This window comes from Anguilla rostrata, chromosome 5 (genome assembly GCF_018555375.3).
Source record: "Anguilla rostrata isolate EN2019 chromosome 5, ASM1855537v3, whole genome shotgun sequence".
NCBI classification, from domain to species: domain Eukaryota; kingdom Metazoa; phylum Chordata; class Actinopteri; order Anguilliformes; family Anguillidae; genus Anguilla; species Anguilla rostrata.
The window spans coordinates 5,254,843-5,273,481 of record NC_057937.1 but is presented as its reverse complement, the minus strand read 5'-3'; the positions used below and the strand labels follow the sequence as shown (position 1 = coordinate 5,273,481).

General features: G+C 43.6%; 1 protein-coding gene across 3 annotated transcripts in view; it reads left to right on the top strand.

Annotated features, from left to right (window-relative positions):
• gfra4a (GDNF family receptor alpha 4a) overlaps window positions 1-18,639 on the top strand; it is a 270,692-nt gene that overhangs the window by 239,480 nt on the left and 12,573 nt on the right. For all 3 annotated transcript variants that reach the window (XM_064334720.1, XM_064334722.1, XM_064334721.1), the window contains 3 exons: window positions 9,113-9,391; window positions 9,884-9,964; window positions 15,761-16,118. In XM_064334720.1, the coding sequence (XP_064190790.1) occupies window positions 9,113-9,391; window positions 9,884-9,964; window positions 15,761-16,118 (718 nt within the window). The remainder of the gene's footprint in view (window positions 1-9,112; window positions 9,392-9,883; window positions 9,965-15,760; window positions 16,119-18,639) is intronic.

Here is an 18,639-nt window from a genome sequence, read left to right as displayed (position 1 = left end):
TGGAGCCGGGCGTTCGGGTCCATTTGGGTAAAAGCCTGTGGGAGCGGCGGGCTAATGGTGGACACGGACGGGCGCGTGCCCCTCCCCCCCCCCCCCCGATCGCGAGGCCAGCGAGGTCAACGCCGCGCGCACGTGTGTCTTTCTCTCCGGCGGCCGGCGTCCGCGGCGAACGCACCGCGCCGCGTTTCAGATCACACGGTAGCGGGGGTTCGGTTGTCGTCTGTTTAACCGGCTGCGGTCGGGTCGACGGGGAGCTGTGCTCGTTCACCGCGGGCGAATCAAAGCGAGGGGTCGGGGAATCGGAGGGAACGCGGAGCCGGGCCCTGGCCCGCGGGTGCTTTTTTAGTATTCGGAATCGATCGGTTTGCAGGAGACGGAACGGGAATAAAAATAAAAAAACCGCTGATGTTTCATTAAAACGAGGGCTGGGAGCGGCTCCAAGGCCTCCGTGGCTCTCGCCGCGCGGCTCGGGGTCGAAACCGGCCGTTTCCGGTAATGCCAGCCGCGGCCGACGGCGAGCGAACGAGGGAGCGAGCGAGCGAAGCCGCTGCTTGAGATTATGAGCGCGTGCGGAGGTTTGCGTTAAGCTAACGGGCTGTTGTTGCTATCGGAGATCGATACGAGAAATCTATTTCTCGCCGCCATTCTGCTCGCTGGCACCAGGGGTGTGTGTGGGGAAGGGGGGGGGGGGCGGGGCTAGCTGGCACACACACCCTCACACACACACACACACACACTCATACACACTCAAACTATGCAGACCGTCTCACGTCCCACTTTTTCCATTTCTCTTATTTATTTTTTTGATAATGGCTGTAAGTGCGGTTGTTTTGTATTCATAGTTTCATTTCTTGTTTTTTTTTTACGTTGTGTGTCCTGCATTTTTATAGTTCTGTCTTGCCGTTGGAATTTATGATGCAGTCTTGCGTTTATGTTACACTTTGGGGAAAATTGTCAAAAAAAGAGCCACTTTTTCTTAAATCTGGGATGACTAGCAAATCACTTGGCATAGCATACAAGGACCCGTCTATCGAGGAGCTTCTGGGTGATGTTCTGTGGAGCCAGTTAGCAAGGATAATTATGGAACCCAATTATGGATGCGTTGCAGTCTTAAACTTGTTTTACATGCGAAACCAGGAGGTGTTTAGCTACTGTGATTATTACACACAATACTGAACAGCGGCGTCACAGCTCACAACAAAAGGCCCGTTAGCCTTTTGACAGAGAGCCCTCGTTCTCATCGCAGTGACACAGCTAATGAGACAGGAGAGGGGAATCGCCGCCATCAATCTTTGCCGCGTACCTGAGCTCGAGGAAAGCAGGTAATGAGATTAGCCCGACTCCTGACTACAGTAATTTAGTGGCAGGGTTAGTCATTTGCGCTCGGAGGCGGATTTACGCTGTTGATTGACGCCCTCCCGCACCAATCGCTGATGTGCGTACCGTCTGTTCCTGGCCCTCGGTGGTGGAACGAGCTTCCCGCGGCTGTTGGAACAGCAGAGATGTCGGCCATCTTAGGGCGTAGAGTCCAGGGATCATCGACTCTGGCCCTCGAATCCAAATCCAGCCCTGGTTTTCTTTTTCTCCCGGGTAATTAGTGCCACTGATTGGCCAGACTGTCTTCACACCTGACTCCCAGGCAAAGGGAGGGTGGAAAACCAGCGGTTCTCGGCCCTCGAGGACCGTGAGTTGCTGATCCCTGGCGTAGACCAAGGACCCACCTGCTCAGACTGCGGCTGTCTCTCTTGAGACTGTGCTTTTACCTTCTGGGTAATCACTGGTCTTTAACTGTGGTTTGATTGCATGTAACTGTTTTATTTTGAATGACCATTACATTTGCCCAGTTAATGTAATATAATGTGTTTATTAATTATAAATGTACTATGCCAGTATAATTAATGTTTTAATATTGTACTGTAACTGTAATGTTAGCTTATGTATTTAAGCAGCTGTATGGTAATATTTTTTTTAAATATATAAAATACAAATTTTTTGTTCCATTAACTTCACATGTGTTGATTATAAATGGGGCATTCTGTGCCTTCCTGGTGATGCTGCACTTTTGTATTACTGAGAGTAGCACCGATGTTCTCCACTTTTCTAAGATGCTCTGCATTAGAGCCTCTGTTCAGTGAATGTCATGTGATGTAATGTGAGGTATGGTGATGTGATTTGATGTGATGTGATGTAATGGGTTCGTGGACTGGTGCTTTGAATAGGACGTTATCTGAGCTGTGCGGGGTGGGGTGGGTGGGTGTGTGTGTGGGGGGGGGGGGGGGTGTTACCAGGACACCTATCCCTCCTTCAGAATTCACACTGCAGATTCAAAAGCCTGTCTGCTTGGGCGTAGCTGACAAAACTGACAGACCTATTTCACAGTCAGATAGATTCCTGAGAACACTGCAGCAGGGCTGACAATGTGCTCATCTGCAGTGATTCATTTACCTCCTCTCTCACGCATGCAAACACACCACACCTGCAAAATCACACATCGCACGATGCACGCCACACACACACACATGCCAGCTACACAACACTCCACCACGCATGACACATCACACACACTCACACACACACACACACACACACACATCCACTTCAGCCTCAGAGAGGAAGCGCTTTCTGTCCCGTGCTTTCTTCTCGGACGCTGGCAAAGCCGAAGGGCTCGTCCAATCAGAGCGGAGATCCGTCACCGCACTGCGTTGAGCCAGTCCAGTGGAGTTCAATCACTTCCCTGCCCTGCACCCCCCCCATCCCCCCACCCCCCCCATCCCCCCACCCCCCACCCCCGCTTACTCCCAGGCCAATGACGTAAAAAGGGCGGGGTTTACACCAGCTCTCTTACCTTTATGGACCAATCACACGCAGCCAGAGAACGCTTCCATCAGAGCCAGGATGAGAACTTTCAGTGCCAATTTTTAAGAAAAAAAGCGTCGAAGACAAAGAAAAGGAGATGTGCCAACAAAAACAAAAAAAGAAGGTTTACGCACGGCGCTAACGACATGAGCGTCGGCTCCGTGGCGCGTCGCCGATCATGCCCGCGTCGGTTCCGCCAGTCACGGCTCTTCGCCGGCGCCGTTCTCTCGATCCTCGGTGGGAACGCGGCCCTCGCTCGCGGCGCGTCACGATTTTAACCTCATTGGCGACCGCGCCGGGTCCGTATCTCTCTCTCTCTCCGTGTCTGCAACTCTCTAATTACCCGCCTGCCCACAGTCACACACAGAGAGAGAGAGAGAGAGAGAGACTCCCCGGGGCAGAAATTACACATCATTAGGACGCCTGGAACGCTCGGAGGTCTCTGCTAAGGCCACCTGTCTCGTGGGCGGTGGCGGGGTTCAAGGTCAAATCCAAGGGCGTGCGTCGGCAGGGGAACTACAGGGCGCTGCTAACGCCTGCCCTGGGTCCGACACTTTTAACAGTTTTTTTTGTGTCACATGGTCATGGTTTTGCCAGGTCATGGCATCAGTGGAACTTGGTAATTAACGGTCTGCGTGTAGCGTACTGCGCTAGTCTACAGTCCCTCATTTTTGGCCAATCAGAGTTGATTTAACGATGAAAGGTTCTGTGGTTCTTTATGGTGTTGACACTCCTTGGGTCATGGTGATAAAATAAAGGAGCCATTTCCATTTCATTATGTGCAGTGAAATTGAGTAGAATGACTTACTGATACTATTTTTAAAAACAGCTCAATGTTTTTTCTGTTTGTTTTTTTTTTTTAACAGTGAAAGTATTTGTTTGAGAGCATTGTTTAATAAATGAATGTGCTTTTGGCTTTGTGTTTGTCAGTTTAATAACAAAATAAGTTTTTTCCACGGAGCTAATATTTATTGACTGCTTCGCCTTGGGAGAATTCTGTCTGTATACCAGATTAAGAATTTATGCACTTTGATTGCAGGGGATTTGAGGCTGTGTTACTCTGAGTGAGTCTTGTATTTAATTAAATCTAAATGTTGCAACTGTAATTATATAATTTGCGAGCTTTGTGAATGCGCACTGTTCCTAAGGACACAGGAGAACTGGAACTTTCCCAGACAACTATTTCCCAGTGTGAAATGAACTAACATTTTGTGCGTCAATCAAATTCACACTGCTGCTATGCAAATATTTGGATAGCTTTAATAAATTGTATTTATCCCATATGGAAATCATGTGAAAATGATTGAAATCTCACCCTGTTCATTAAAACAGTATATTTAGCCCTGAGCAACGTGTGTTCCAGTGTTCCTTATTTTGGGCCAGTCTCTGCATGGTGTCTGGGTAAGGAGTTTTTTACTGTAGTTTGACCATCCTGGCTGTTGAACGCCTATCTAGTCCTCTTTTATTTAGCTGGCTTGAAGCCAATTGGGCATTTTCTTCATGATTGAAATCAGCAATTACAGGATATGAGAAAATGCAGAATCACATCGTGGGAAGATGTCCTTCACTTTTATGGGAAAATGACAGGTCTTGAAGCCTCAGCTCAAGTCTAATGATATCCTTTGGAGTTATAATAAAGCTGAAAAAATAGAATTTGAAAATGGGTAGTGATGAGTCTGATGAAATTGTAGTACACTGTATAGTTACAATGAAGCAAACTCCAGATCGCTTGCTCTCATTCATACTTTCTACAGATTACAATCATTTTAACAGATCGTCTGAGAAAGGGATGGCATTTAATCACAGAAAACAGATTATGAATATTAAAGGATGTTACTAGTACTATATATTTGTATGTCACATGCCTGAAACATGCATCTGTGCGATGTCTGTTTAACCTCTGCTCAACACAGATTCTATTCATGAATCTGGAGTACAGACTCTGTCCGTTGCATGGAGGAGAATGGGTTTGCTCCTAAACTCACTCAGTACAGAGAATTATCAGTGCAGCTAGATTACTGCATAGAAGGGTAGGTGTCTGGTCCATTCAGGACCAAGCTGAGTGTCCAATGGCATCTGCATCTGTGGCGGAAATGGATGGAAATAGTAACTAGCGTATGTGCTGAGACTAGCGTATGTGCTGACTGAGGACCATTCTGACCACCAAATGGAAGTCAAACTGGAATGTTCTCACAAAGTTTTTTGAAAAGCTTAATGGCAGCCAGGTACGATTAGACTGCATTTTAATCTCTTAATCGGTGACTTCACAAAGTTGTGATTGTGAAGATGTTCAGAACGGTGTTTGAGCATGTGTTGGACTTTGTCCAATGAATTTTGTGAGCAATAAGATTTCGACACTCAACCATATTGGGTTTGAGATTTTGATAACACTTGACTTCAAGGGATTTGAAACCTGGTGTAGGTGCCTTGAGACATCACGTAAGACTTGACCCAAAAGACACGATTCACCCTGTCTGATACCCGAGAGATTAAAGACTTAAGGACAAACAGCTCTGATGGAAGCATTGCTAGATTCTGGACGTCTTGTGTACAGAGTCAGGGGTTATCCTGAATCCCTAAATGCCAGCTGGAAACAGAACGGCTTGAGGCATGATAACTTTCTTCCTCCTGCAGCTTAGCTCGGGCAGCGAAAGTGTAAATGTATCTGGGGGGGAAAAAAAGGAGAGATTTAGCCTCAAGGTTCTCGGACAACATTCCAAAGACCAATAACAGACTTGACTGGACAGTGTACTGTGGTGTGTGTGTGTGTGTGTGTGTGCCTGTGCATGAATGCGTGTGTGTATGTATGTGTGCTTGCGTGCGTGTGTGTATGCGTGTGCCTGTGTGCGTGCACGTGTGTGTGTGCGCCTATGCATGCGTGTGTGTATGTATGTGTGCGTGCCTGCATATGTGTGTGTGTGTGCCTGCGTGCGTGCACGTGTGTGTGTGTGTGTTTCTGTGTATGTATCTACCAGCGGGTGAGTGGCTGGTTTTGTATCTCCATATGAATTATGGGTCAGATGATTATGCATGTGGATGGGATAAAGACAGCTGTGTTTGAGGGCGATCGGTTGAATGACGGGGCAAACGAACCCCCGCAAACGGGCTTCTGACTTCGGCTCTTTGAACCGCGACATCAACGCCCCGCTCCCAGCCGCTAATTACCTCTGGAGCGCCGCTCGTGTGCTCTAAACGGATATCGGCCCCCATCTCCATCCCCGGGTTAAGTGCCCCATTAATGTGGTTATAGGCTGCGTGTGCGCCTGGCTGCTCTTAACGAAGGAAAAGTTTAACTTTCTAAAGACTTTATCTTTCTCTCTTTCTTTCTCTCTTTCTCCCTCCCTCCCTCCCTCTCTCTCTCTCTCTCTCTCTCTCTCTCTCTTTCTCTTTCTCCCCCCTCTCTCTATCTCTCTCTCTGTCTCTCTCTTTCACTTTTTCATTTTTCTACTTGAGGTCTTTGAGACTCCAAAATGAGAGGGATTTGGGGTTTTTACGGGCCACTTGTCAAGATTTGAGCGTAAATTTATTTCATTTGAAATGGACACACAGGATTTTTTGAGAATAATTCCAAAACCCAACCTGTGGGACCCCTGTGTGTAATTAATGCCTAATAAATGTTGTTAAATAAGTGTGGGCACCTTTATTGATAAACTGATTGAGTGACTGATTGAGTGATTGGCTGAACTTGCTAGAACAATGTATCTTTAAGGAGGTGCAATCAATGCTTTATTATATTTATAATTCTACCATGATGGTAAAGTGTATCAATTATAGTGTAATTACATAGTTACTGAAAAGAAAACACCTATAAGAAGTCAGGTCTCTAACAAAGAACTGAGATATTTTAATGGGAAGGAAAATATACCTGTAATAACACCAGCTGCAGTAATAAATTAATAAACCAAAAAATACTATCACCATGGTAACAGGTAAGGTGTTTGTCAGTTTCCCATGCCAGTTCAGGGAATTTGGAGAAACGAGCTTACAGATGTTACTTGTGTGGCCCCAAATTCTAATTTTACTGCCCGATGTTCTTGAGTGCGGAGGAAAATTCTAGTGAAGCACCTCATACGGGTGAGGTGTGTGAGATACAGTATGATGGTAGCAGCCCCACAATGATGTTATATACCTGTGTGTATACCAGTTCATTGCAACCCTAATTTGGCACACCTGACTCTGCTAATTAGTTTTTTTTAAAAACTAAATTGGGCCATCCCCGGATGCAGAGCCCAGTCTTATAAAAGAGCATACAGCTCTGTCGTCCTCCATTAATTAATTGATTATTAATTCAAATAATTTTCATTTTCTTAACGGCTCACCTTCTGTTAGAATTCAAACCACAGACTTCTGACACACGGCTAACATTTACAACCCTTTGGTCTGCAGACACGAGTGAGCACATCAGGAAAATTTGCTCTGATTCATACTCGTAGATGCACAAATAAAAGACGCGTCACACGGATAGAATAGCTTTTGCAGCGATTGGGTGTTCTTTGCTCATATCTCGAGCATTGTCATGGCCTCAAACACTCATTAATTTCTGCCCTTTGGTTAGACAAGGATGCATCACTTCCCTTTTGTACATTTCAGGAGTCACGAAAAAAAATGATTTGACCAACTTTTCATGTCATTTTTCTTTTATTTCTTTTTTTTTGTGCCCGACAGCAGTGTTTTTTTACACTTGTCTGTGTGCGGTGTAACTCTTTGCACGTCACAGATTTGTAGAGAAGATAACTATGTGAAGAAAAATGTTACAAGAAAACTTAAACGTAACTGAAAAAGTAGTTTCCGAAGAAAAACAAGAAACTTTTCTATTTATCTAATTCTATAAACACCAAGCACATATGCATACAACACACCCCAACAAACGACCGAAACATTTTTAAAAATTGCTTGTCGGCCATGATGATTTACATCACGTTGCGCAGCGAAACTCCACATGAAGAATGACTAATCATTTGCAGATGTAGTCACAGTTGGGGCATAATCAAAGTGCCATTGCACTGAGTGTCAGAAACACCTGAAACACCTGCTTTTTTTGTCCCATGGAAACCCATCGGTGCCTGCAAAATATGTTAATAACGCCTTTACCTGACAGCCATCTGAGGCTGAAATATCCGGGTCTGTTTAACAAACTAGTGCGTGGAGGCATGTATAAAATGAAACTTCATACTCAGAGGCGGGTAACCTGGCTTCAAAGAGTAAAAAGACTGACCATGAATTTGCTCCACCACCATGCACTAAACCAGCTGACTCTAATTAGCATAACTCTTCAGCATGATGGGAGAACTAATTATTGTGATCAGCTGGTTTAGTGCATGGTGCTGGAGCAAATACATGGTCAGTTTTTTTACTCTTTGAAACCGGGTTACCCACCTCTGTTCATACTGTAGATCTACGACAGACGTGTAATTACTGCAAATATATGTTAAAGCCATTTGGGATTGAGTTCAAAAACTTTATTGGTTGTTTTTTTTTTTTTGCGCAACAGATATCCGTGCTATGTCTCAGACGGTTGGGTGCATATCATGCCCGTGTCATGCAGTACCTGGTATACAGATAGTGAGCACAGACTCCTGCTGCACAGGGTATTCACGCTGGTGAAAGGTGTTATATCATAATCAGCTCCACAGCTCTGGTGAGAAAAGCATAGTGTATATTTTTCAACGTATATTCAGACTTCAGAATTTTATTATAAATTAATTGGGGGGAAAAATGCTGTTTAACTGATGAAAAGTGTTATGCTGCTTACATTTTTGGTTCGTGATTTGTCCTAGCTTCAGTCAAAATATGTCCTTAAACTGAGTTCTTGAGTTTGTTCATTTTGGCAAGTTATACGGTCACAATCCATTCGCCAAACTGTGAAGAAGAAAGAACTTAATATCAAAGTAAGGACTAGTCACATATATCAATCCAATTTAGTGAAAATATAAACTTCTGAAAGAGGAGGAAAAAATGGCACTGCACTCATTCAAAACTATCATTCATACTAATCTACATGACGTCCTGTTTTCAAGGGATGTGCTCCTTTTGTACAAAGAAGTGTAACACACTTGCATTTATTTTTAGGTCGCAGTTAGCTGCTCGCCCGAGTGCGAATTTGCTCTGGTCAGAAATCCCACCGTCTTTCTTAAAGATCTCCAGGAGCAGGGTTGGTTTCCACTGGTCTAGATCAATGGGAACCCCACAGGCTGGCATAGCATTTTTTTTCTAAATCCCACCATCTTTATTTCTTTTCCTTTGGTCGCTTCCCCAGGGTTCCTGCGGGAGGCGCTGTCGGCGGCGAAGGACTGCCTGCACGCGGGCGACTCCTGCTCCAGCGACGAGGCCTGCAGCCCGCGGCTGCGGACGCTGCGGCAGTGCGTGGCGGGCGACGGCAGCATGAAGCTGGGCCCCAGCGCCCGCAGCCACTGCGAGAACGCCGTCAGCGCCCTGCTCTCCAGCCCGCTGCACGGCTGCCAGTGCAAGCGCGGCATGAAGCGCGAGAAGAACTGCCTCAGCATCTACTGGAGCCTGCACCAGTCCGTGCTGCACGGTGAGGCCCGCGAAAACCGGCCAATCAGGACGCGGCTGGAGGGGTTGGGGGGGGGTTATGGCGGGGACTGTGATGATGATGATTGTTGTTGCGATTATAATTGACTGTTTGAATCTGATATTTCGGGTGGTTAAAGCTATAATTAGAGGTGCTTGTAACTGCATCTCCTGCCAGATGTTGTTCTTTTGCAGCTGAATCGTTCAGTCTGTGAAAACAGCAGTTTCGGTGAAGTTTAGTGTAAGTTTTGCCTCTTGGCATCCTGAGCGTAGCTGGTACCCAGTGGACCATCTGTTGTATTCACTGGGTTTAGTTTGGTCTGGCTGTGTGTGTGTGTGTGTTCACAGAGCTCAGTTTGGTCCGGTCTGTGTGTGTGTGTTCACAAGGCTGAGTTTGGTCCGGTCTGTGTGTTTGTGTATGTGTGTGTGTGTGTGTGTGTGTGTGTGTGTGTTCACAGGGCTCAGTTTGGTCTGGTTTGTGTGTGTGTATTCACAGGGCTCAGTTTGGTGGAGAGCTACCCTTACGAAGCTGTGGAGAAGGGCTTTGACTACGTCCGCCTCGCCTCCATTGCTGCCGGTGAGTTCATCTCTGCTCCTTTCCTTTATTAATGCTAATTAGTGATTTATGAAATGCTTTCTATTACTGAACTTCCATTCAATTTATTATAGTTGTTTTTTGTTGTTCTTGTTGTTATTATTATGCAAATACTTAATGGGAATACTATTATTATGATTATTATTAATAAATCTAACCATCCTTTTTTTAGGAATTATAATTAAATACATTCTATTATTGAATCGTATTACACTTATGATTATACGTGTTATTATGTTGATTATATTATTACGAGTTCATAATAAATAATTGTATTCATTGATTCCAAGTCCTATTATTTCTTGCTATTTTGTTATTCTCCACCAAACTGGCTTGGGGAGGGGGGGGGATTAATTTCTCATACCTCACCGCCATCCCCTGCTTTCTACGGAAGGGTCCTTGGGGGGGGGGGGTTACTCAGAGGCGTAAGCCAAGCTATCGGCATTGGTGTTTCTCAGAACTTAATCTGCCAGACAAATGTTAGCTCTCTTAAATAGCGCCTGGTTTTGATTGCATCAGAGCCCGAGGTGGACCTCAGGCTGAATTTCCATACGCTATTCCAGAGGTGAACATGTGGTTACCCTCGGGGTCACAGGCTTCTGCATTAACTAATGTAGTCATTAACGTGAATTAATGATATGTGAACACATTAATTAAGCAGGAAATCTCGTTAGTTGTTAACAAGTACATTAACTAATTTATTACATTACATGATTATTCATACATTATGAAAATATGGGATAAACTTATAATTAGTTAACCATTAACAAACACATGACTATTTTTTTTAATCCCAATATGAACTGTCATTAACTAATGTAGTTGTTAACATGAATTAATGACGTACGAATACATTAACAAAGCTGTACAGATGAACTTTTCAGTAGTTCTTAGTTAACAGCTACATTAGTTAACGCCGGTACATATGACCTTATTGTAGCGTTAACCTTTATTAAGTGTTACTGTACAGGCGATTTCGATTTCTTTGGTCCATCACCGTTCAGTGAGAATAAAGCACCCTTTCCATTTGAGGACGGCGATCAGGGGTGCATTCACCCTCACCCTCCCCCAACCCCCCCACCCCCCCACTCCAGCCAGGTTCGCTCTGCCGCGGTCATTGGAGAGCTACAAGGGCGAGAGAGATGACTGCATTCATCTCTTTCCAGCGATAGAGCCGTTCATCCTTGACTCTTTCAGAGCGTCGTGTTCTGCGGCGGCGAGAAAAAGAGACTGCTGACATTTGTTGCATTGACTCCATGACAACAAAAAAATTATATATATATATGTGTGTGTGTGTGTGTGTATACTGGCGATAAATGGCGTCGTGTTTTCACTTTGTTTCAGACTGGTGTTTCACCAAAATTGGATCTAACTATGTCAAAATGTATATAGATTTGCGCTTGCTGAAGGACTATATATTCTGCTAGCATGTCACACACAAACGATCTGAGGCGAGATGTAGGTTTTTTGAAAATGAGATTTTCTCCTTCTCTTTAATGGACCACATTCCCGAGCCTGCCTGATGTTATTATCCAGCACTACAGAGAATGGTCATTCTTTTGTGCTGCGTTGCTATAGGAACAGTGCAGAGTTCAAAGGTTAGGTGTAGTCCTTTAATTGCCCTGGTCTGGCAGTGGTCAAAACAACAAAAACTACCAAGGATTATTTTTCATGCGCGTAGACAGGCCTTGGACAAATGCTCATGCTGTGTTATGTGTTAGGTCTTTAAATAAATATTTTGAGGACTTGAATAATAGAGGCATGAATAATGTTCATGAATAGAACTGAATTTATGTAACACCCTTTCCCTGGATCTTAGAGAGGAGAGGTGAGTATGCATTTATTCATTGAAATTTATGTGATACATTTGTCGAGGCCATTAAATATAAATAAAAAAATCAAGAGAAATCAATAAGTGAACAATTAATGTTATCAGCTTATTATTCAAGGGTATTAGTTCATCACAACATTCTGGCTACTGGCTAAAAAGCTGTCATCAATGAGAGACACACCTATTCTGCTGTACTGTAGGCAGCCTGTAGGATGTAAAATAGTCACGGGCTCTCCTGTAGTACTGTGTGGACTGTAGTGTAAATCAGCCAAATGTTTTTGCAAAGGTTTTTTATTGTTTTCCAGCACACCCCTCTTCTTCCAGTTTTTCAAATATTTCCATTTCATTCATGCATTTCCTCTATCTTAGCATTTTGTATTCCAGGCCTGATACTACTCATTGTATCCTACCTGTCCTGGTGTACATGTACAAATAATTATGTTATCTTGCTACAATGTTTTACAAACAGCTTATGTCTCTAAAATATATTTTAAAAACTCCAGAGGTCATGACCAGAAAATAAATAATTTTACCAAGAACATATTCACACTGACTACTGCTTTGAGTATCCTGGGTCCCAGGTCACTCAAACAAACAAGTCTAGACAAAAATGACAATCATTCTAAGAAAATCACCTGGGACAGCAAAGAACGTGTCTATTGTTTAATTCAGTACCCCACGGCACAGTGTCCCCATCACTGCACCGCTGTCGGCACAACGTTGGCTTTTGGTCTCGAGAGAAGAGTGCCCCCTGCTGGACTGGGGTAAAAATGACAACGCTGACTGTGCAGTTGCGCATACAGTAGCTGTTGTTTTTGTGTCTCGGGGCTGAGCATAAGCGTATGTGCACAGAACGTTACTTAAGTGGCTTCATTTTGTTGTAGCCGTAACCCCTAGAGCTCAAATTGAACCCGTTGTGATACACAGCACTAATTCACTGTTAAAAATGTACACCATTATTGTTGCTCTGAACCTGATAGCAATATTGCTGTGAAGAAAGGCCGTGCGAAGGTAGGAGTTATTATTATTATCTTTTAAGAGCAGGAGGGACCGTATCGCCACGACAGGCATTTATCACAAAGTAACTATGGTGTCTGCTAGGGGTCTGATTGCGTTAGCCGCAGTTCTAGTAGGACGTCGTGGGTTTTTTTCCCCAGCAGAGACCCTGTTTTTTTCTCCCGTTGGCATCCATCTTGTGCCCCGTGCCTCGGACGGGGGCTGACCCAGGCTCTCCCGGTCGTATTTCTGTGCGCAGAAAATGCCCCCTCGGCTCGAGTGTAGCGGAGTGGGAAACCGCGGCCCGTTGTTGCAGCAGGGAGCGGCGCGTGATTGCGGTATCGATCAAGCCGGTCGATGGGTAAAAGAGCCCACGTAGGGGTGGATGGGAAATAGTGCTGCGGAGATGAACGCATTTCGCAACCTGCGATGGGGGAGGGGGCGGCGGGGGGGGGGGTGGGTGGGGTCAGGGGGCTGGGGAAGAGGGTGGTGTGGAGTGGGTTGGGGAGGGGGCGGGGGGGCGCAGGTCCATACTGTGGAGTCAGGATGTATGTGGCTTTCAGAACCGTAAACAGGTCGGAGAAATGGAGGGAGGACAATGGGCAGAATTCAGCTTTTTTTTTGTTTTTGTCTTCCCCTTGAATATTCCCTGTATGTTTCCAAAAGCTTCTCTGAGGTTTCCGTATGAGTAAGTAGCATATTAGGCCATTCTGTGGAACTTTTTGTACTGGTAAGTATGTTTTTATAGCGGACGAGATTTATACTTTCCTCATAAATGTACGAGAATAATAGCAGCTTACACATGGTTACAGATGTAAATTTATGATTTATATATATAATGAATATATGATGAAAATTTATTTCTGCAGAGAAAAGGAAAATGCATAAGACTATAGTCTTATGTCCAAAAAGTGAGAAAATATTGAAACATTTTTAACAGTCCTTTGTTAATAGAGATGGACAGGGAATATTTTTTATGCAACAGCCAGGGTAAAATAAATGCATACAATCTTGTTTTTGGAATTTTATGAGGAAAAAGGTATTTCAGTGGCAAATATGAAAATGCATAAGACTATAGTCTTATGTCCAAAAAGTGAAAAAATATTGAAACATTTTTAACAGTCCTTTGTTAATTCAGATGGACAGGGAATATTTTTTATGCAACAGCCAGGGTAAAATAAATGCATAAAATCTTGTTTTTGGAATTTTATGAGGAAAAAGGTATTTCAGTGGCAAATACGAAAATGCATAAGACTATAGTCTTATGTCCAAAAAGTGAAAAAATATTGAAACATTTTTAACAGTCCTTTGTTAATTCAGATGGACAGGGAATATTTTTTATGCAACAGCCAGGGTAAAATAAATGCATAAAATCTTGTTTTTGGAATTTTATGAGGAAAAAGGTATTTCAGTGGCAAATACGAAAATGCATAAGACTATAGTCTTATGTCCAAAAAGTGAAAAAATATTCAAAAATTTTAAACAGTTCCTTTTTCATTCAGATTTAGAGGGAATATTTTTTATGCAATAGCCAGGGTAAAATAAATGCATAAAATCTTGTTTTTGGAATTTTATGAGGAAAAAGGTATTTCAGTGGCAATTACGAAAATGCATAAGACTATAGTCTTATGTCCAAAAGTGAAAAATACTGAAACATTTTTAACAGTCCTTTGTTAATTCAGATGGACAGGGAATATTTTTTATGCAAAGCCAGGTAAAATAAATGCATAAAATCTTGTTTTTGGAATTTTATGAGGAAAAAGGTATTTCAGTGGCAAATACGAAAATGCATAAGACTATAGTCTTATGTCCAAAAAGTGAAAAAATATTCAAAAATTTTAAACAGTCCTTTGCTAATTCAGATGGACAGGGAATATTTTTTATGCAACAGCCAGGGTAAAATAAATGCATAAAATCTTGTTTTTGGAATTTTATGAGGAAAAAGGTATTTCAGTGGCAAATACGAAAATGCATAAGACTATAGTCTTATGTCCAAAAAGTGAAAAAATATTGAAACATTTTTAACAGTCCTTTGTTAATTCAGATGGACAGGGAATATTTTTTATGCAATAGCCAGGGTAAAATAAATGTATAAAATCTTGTTTTTGGAATTTTATGAGGAAAAAGGTATTTCAGTGGCAATTACAAAAATGCATAAGACTATAGTCTTATGTCCAAAAAGTGAAAAAATACTGAAACATTTTTAACAGTCCTTTGTTAATTCAGATGGACAGGGAATATTTTTTATGCAACAGCCAGGGTAAAATAAATGCATAAAATCTTGTTTTTGGAATTTTATGAGGAAAAAGTTATTTCAGTGACAAATACGAAAATGCATAAGACTTATGTACAGAAATTGAATCTTATGTACTTATAAGTGAAATAATTTTCAAATATTTTAAATAGTCTTTTTTTTGTTGTTTAGATAGGGAGGGAATATGTTTCATGCAATACCCAGGGTAAAATAATGGCATAGAATCTTGTTTAGAGAATTTAATGAGGAAAAATATATTTCAGTGGCAAATAGGAAAATACATAAGAATTATGTTTTTGGAATTTTATGTAAAAAATGTATAACATGTTGAATAATGAGCTAAAGAATGATACAGAAATTGGAACTGTAATGGAATAAGGAAAGACTAAAGGCAAGTCATTGAGCTCTAAAGGTGTGAGGATTGTAATTATCTCTCTGCGCAGTGAACAAGGTTAAATCACCTTTTCCTGAGAGTTCTAGGACCACTTAATATCCTCAAATAAATAATGGTAGTCAGCAAAATCACACCTTTGCAAAATCAACCAACACCTCAAGTCTGCTGGACCTTCCTTTGATGCTGATGAGAACTTTTAACTGGTTTTTCTGCCTGTTCTGATCGAGACGATGCGAAAATAAGCTCTCCCCCCCCCCCACTCCCTACTCCCCCCCCCCCTTCCCCCCTTCCCTCCGCTCCCAGGATCCGAGGTCGGCATGACGACGGTGAACCGCTGCCTGGACGCGGCCAAGGCCTGCAACGTGGACGAGACGTGCCAGAAGCTGCGGACGGAGTACGTGTCGGCCTGCATCACGCCCGGCGGCAAGGCCGCCGCCGCCACCGCCACGTGCAACCGGGCGCGCTGCAGCAAGGCGCTGCGCAAGTTCTTCGACCGCGTGCCGCCGGACTTCACGCACGAGCTGCTCTTCTGCCCCTGCACCGCCGCCGCCTGTGCCGAACGCCGCCGCCAGACCATCGTGCCCGGCTGCTCCTACGAGGACCGGGACAAGCCCAGCTGCCTGGCGCAGCTGCGCGTCTGCAAGGCCGACTACGTCTGCAGGTGGGTCCCCGGAACAGGCGGAGCCCCGCCTTTACGTCTGCGGGTGCGGCCCAGCAAGTAGACCCCTTTCCATTTGCAGGTGCGGCCCAGCAAGTAGACCCCTTTTCGTTTGCAGGTGCATCCCGAAAAGTAGACCCCTTTCCATTTGCGGGTGCGGCCCAGCAAGTAGACCCCTTTCCGTTTGCAGGTTCCCGAAGATCCTTTCCATTGCAGTCGCCCACAAGTAGACTTCGTTGCAGGCATCCCAAGTACCCCTTTCCATTGCAGTGCGCCCACAGAACCTTCGTTGCAGTGCATCCAAGTAGACCCCTTTCCGTTTGCAGGTGTGTCCAAACAAATAGGAAGTCTCTCCACCTCTTCCTCTTTGCTCTTTAACCATCAGTCCCTCTCTCCCTCTCTTCCTTCCCAACCCTCCCCTCTCCCATTCCTCTTCCTCCCTCTCTCCTTCTCTCCTCCCTCACTCCCTCCCTCTCTCACCTCATCCACTCCTCTCTCTCCCATCCCTCTCTTTTCCTACCTCGCTCCTTAAAAACATTAAGGACAAATAAATTGATGCATTTCAAACAATTAAAATAAATAAATTGAATACTTTAGTAAGGAATGAATGAATGAATGCTTTGTTTTAATTTGTAAATCAGATTCTTTATTAGTGAATAAAATTCATACAGGACTCGTTCAGAAATTCAGTTTGACTCGTTCAGAGGTGTAACTCTCTTGCCTGCTATCCGTTTGACATTTTGCTTACACGCAGCACAGCCAGCTTGATTCCACCCAATCGATCAGAGTCCCAGACGATGCTTCTGTGAAGACGACGCTTGCAGAAAGCTGGACAGTTTCATTATTTTCTCAATAGCCTCCGATAACTTCTCAGAGACTGACACGCGGGACAGATGGGTGGATTATGCAGAGGCAGCATGCGAAGTCAGGGCGCTTCTGTTTGTCACATCTGCGTGTGTGTGTGTGTGTGTGTGTGTGTGCGCTCAGCATTGTCTGTGGTGTCTGTCAATCAATCAGCAGTTTCTGATTATGCCTGCTGCTTTTTTAAAAAATGGCCTAATTAACTTATGAAAGCAAACCCTCAGCAAGTATCTCAGGCTATAAAACGGGTTGTTTCGATCCTGGCAGAGATCTACAGTGACTGTAAATCCGATACAGTTACAGTTAATCAAACTGCCCATTTATAAACAGTATCACTCTGCGCACAAACGTGACTTACAAATAATATTTAATTAATATCATACATTAATATTATAAAAGACTTCATGGTGTTCTTTAAACTTAAATGTGCTGGTTTGATGCTGTCATTGGAATGCCCTACCCCAGCTGCTGAGATGGATTCTGATAGAGAAACATAAAATCTTTCTGTTTTCCCGCCAAAAGTTCATGCAGTGAAAATAAAATAATTAATAAAAACAATGAAATGCAATAAAATGCAAAAAGAAAAAACAGTATAACAATTTAACAAATAATACAGGAACAATGTACGAGAGATAAATAGTTAGATTGCAGATCAAAATGAGTAAACAAACTGAGATTAAAATCAGTGTGTTTAAAAAGAAATCATAAAAAGGTGTGTTTTGCTTTGTAAATTCATAAAACGGATTGTGCGTCTTTGATGTGCTGGGGTAGGGCATTCCACAGTTCGGGAGCTCAAAAACTAAAACATGCCGCCCCACTTTAAAATAGTTTCATGTTCTCTGATGCCGACCTTTACCCGGTCAAAGATAAACCACTTTCCGTGAAAGATGTTCTTTACTCCGCTCATTTTTATTCACAAATGTAAAACGCACAGGGTCAGTCCAAGGTAAAGCAGGGGGGCGGAAAAAAATTAACATTTATTTTTTTTTTCTACGGTCTAAAACCCATCAAAAGGAGGCTTCTGTTTCAGCAGGCTCGTGTTTACAGTGTTCTGGGTGGTGGTTAATGGAGCCAGCCTCGAGGGCGCTGCTCAGCATTATAGTAACTGCTTAGCGTTTCAGTTCAGGGCTTGCGCTATTTTGATTTATGGAGTTTCGGTGGGATCGGTTGCTACGCCCCCGCAAACCGCCATTTTGTCTCCTGTGTCTCGACCCGTGTTCTGTGGGCTGGGATTCTGCTCCTCTTCTGAAACCGCGGGGGGAGGTCAAGGTGGGGATGGGGCAAGAATTGGAGGGGAAGTGTTGAACGGTGTAGTAGAGGTGTAGTTGAATGAAGGTGGAGTACCAGGTGGAGATGGAGGAGGAATCGGGGGGGGGGGCGGGCAGTAGAGGTGTGGTTGGAAGGAGGTGGAGTCACAGGTGAAGTCATATGCATATGGGAGGGCTACCAGGAGGGTGTAGGTGGAGACTGACATGTGGTAGGTGGTGAAATTATAGGGTTTTTTTCTTTATTTTATTTTCCAACAAGGCAAGACATGACATACAGTACAACAACAACAGCTCATGCACACTTGGCAATGCATTTCAATGCAAATTACAATTTAAAAAATAAAAAATACATGGTACAGGAATCAATAGCATACAGCTTGCACAACAATACATTT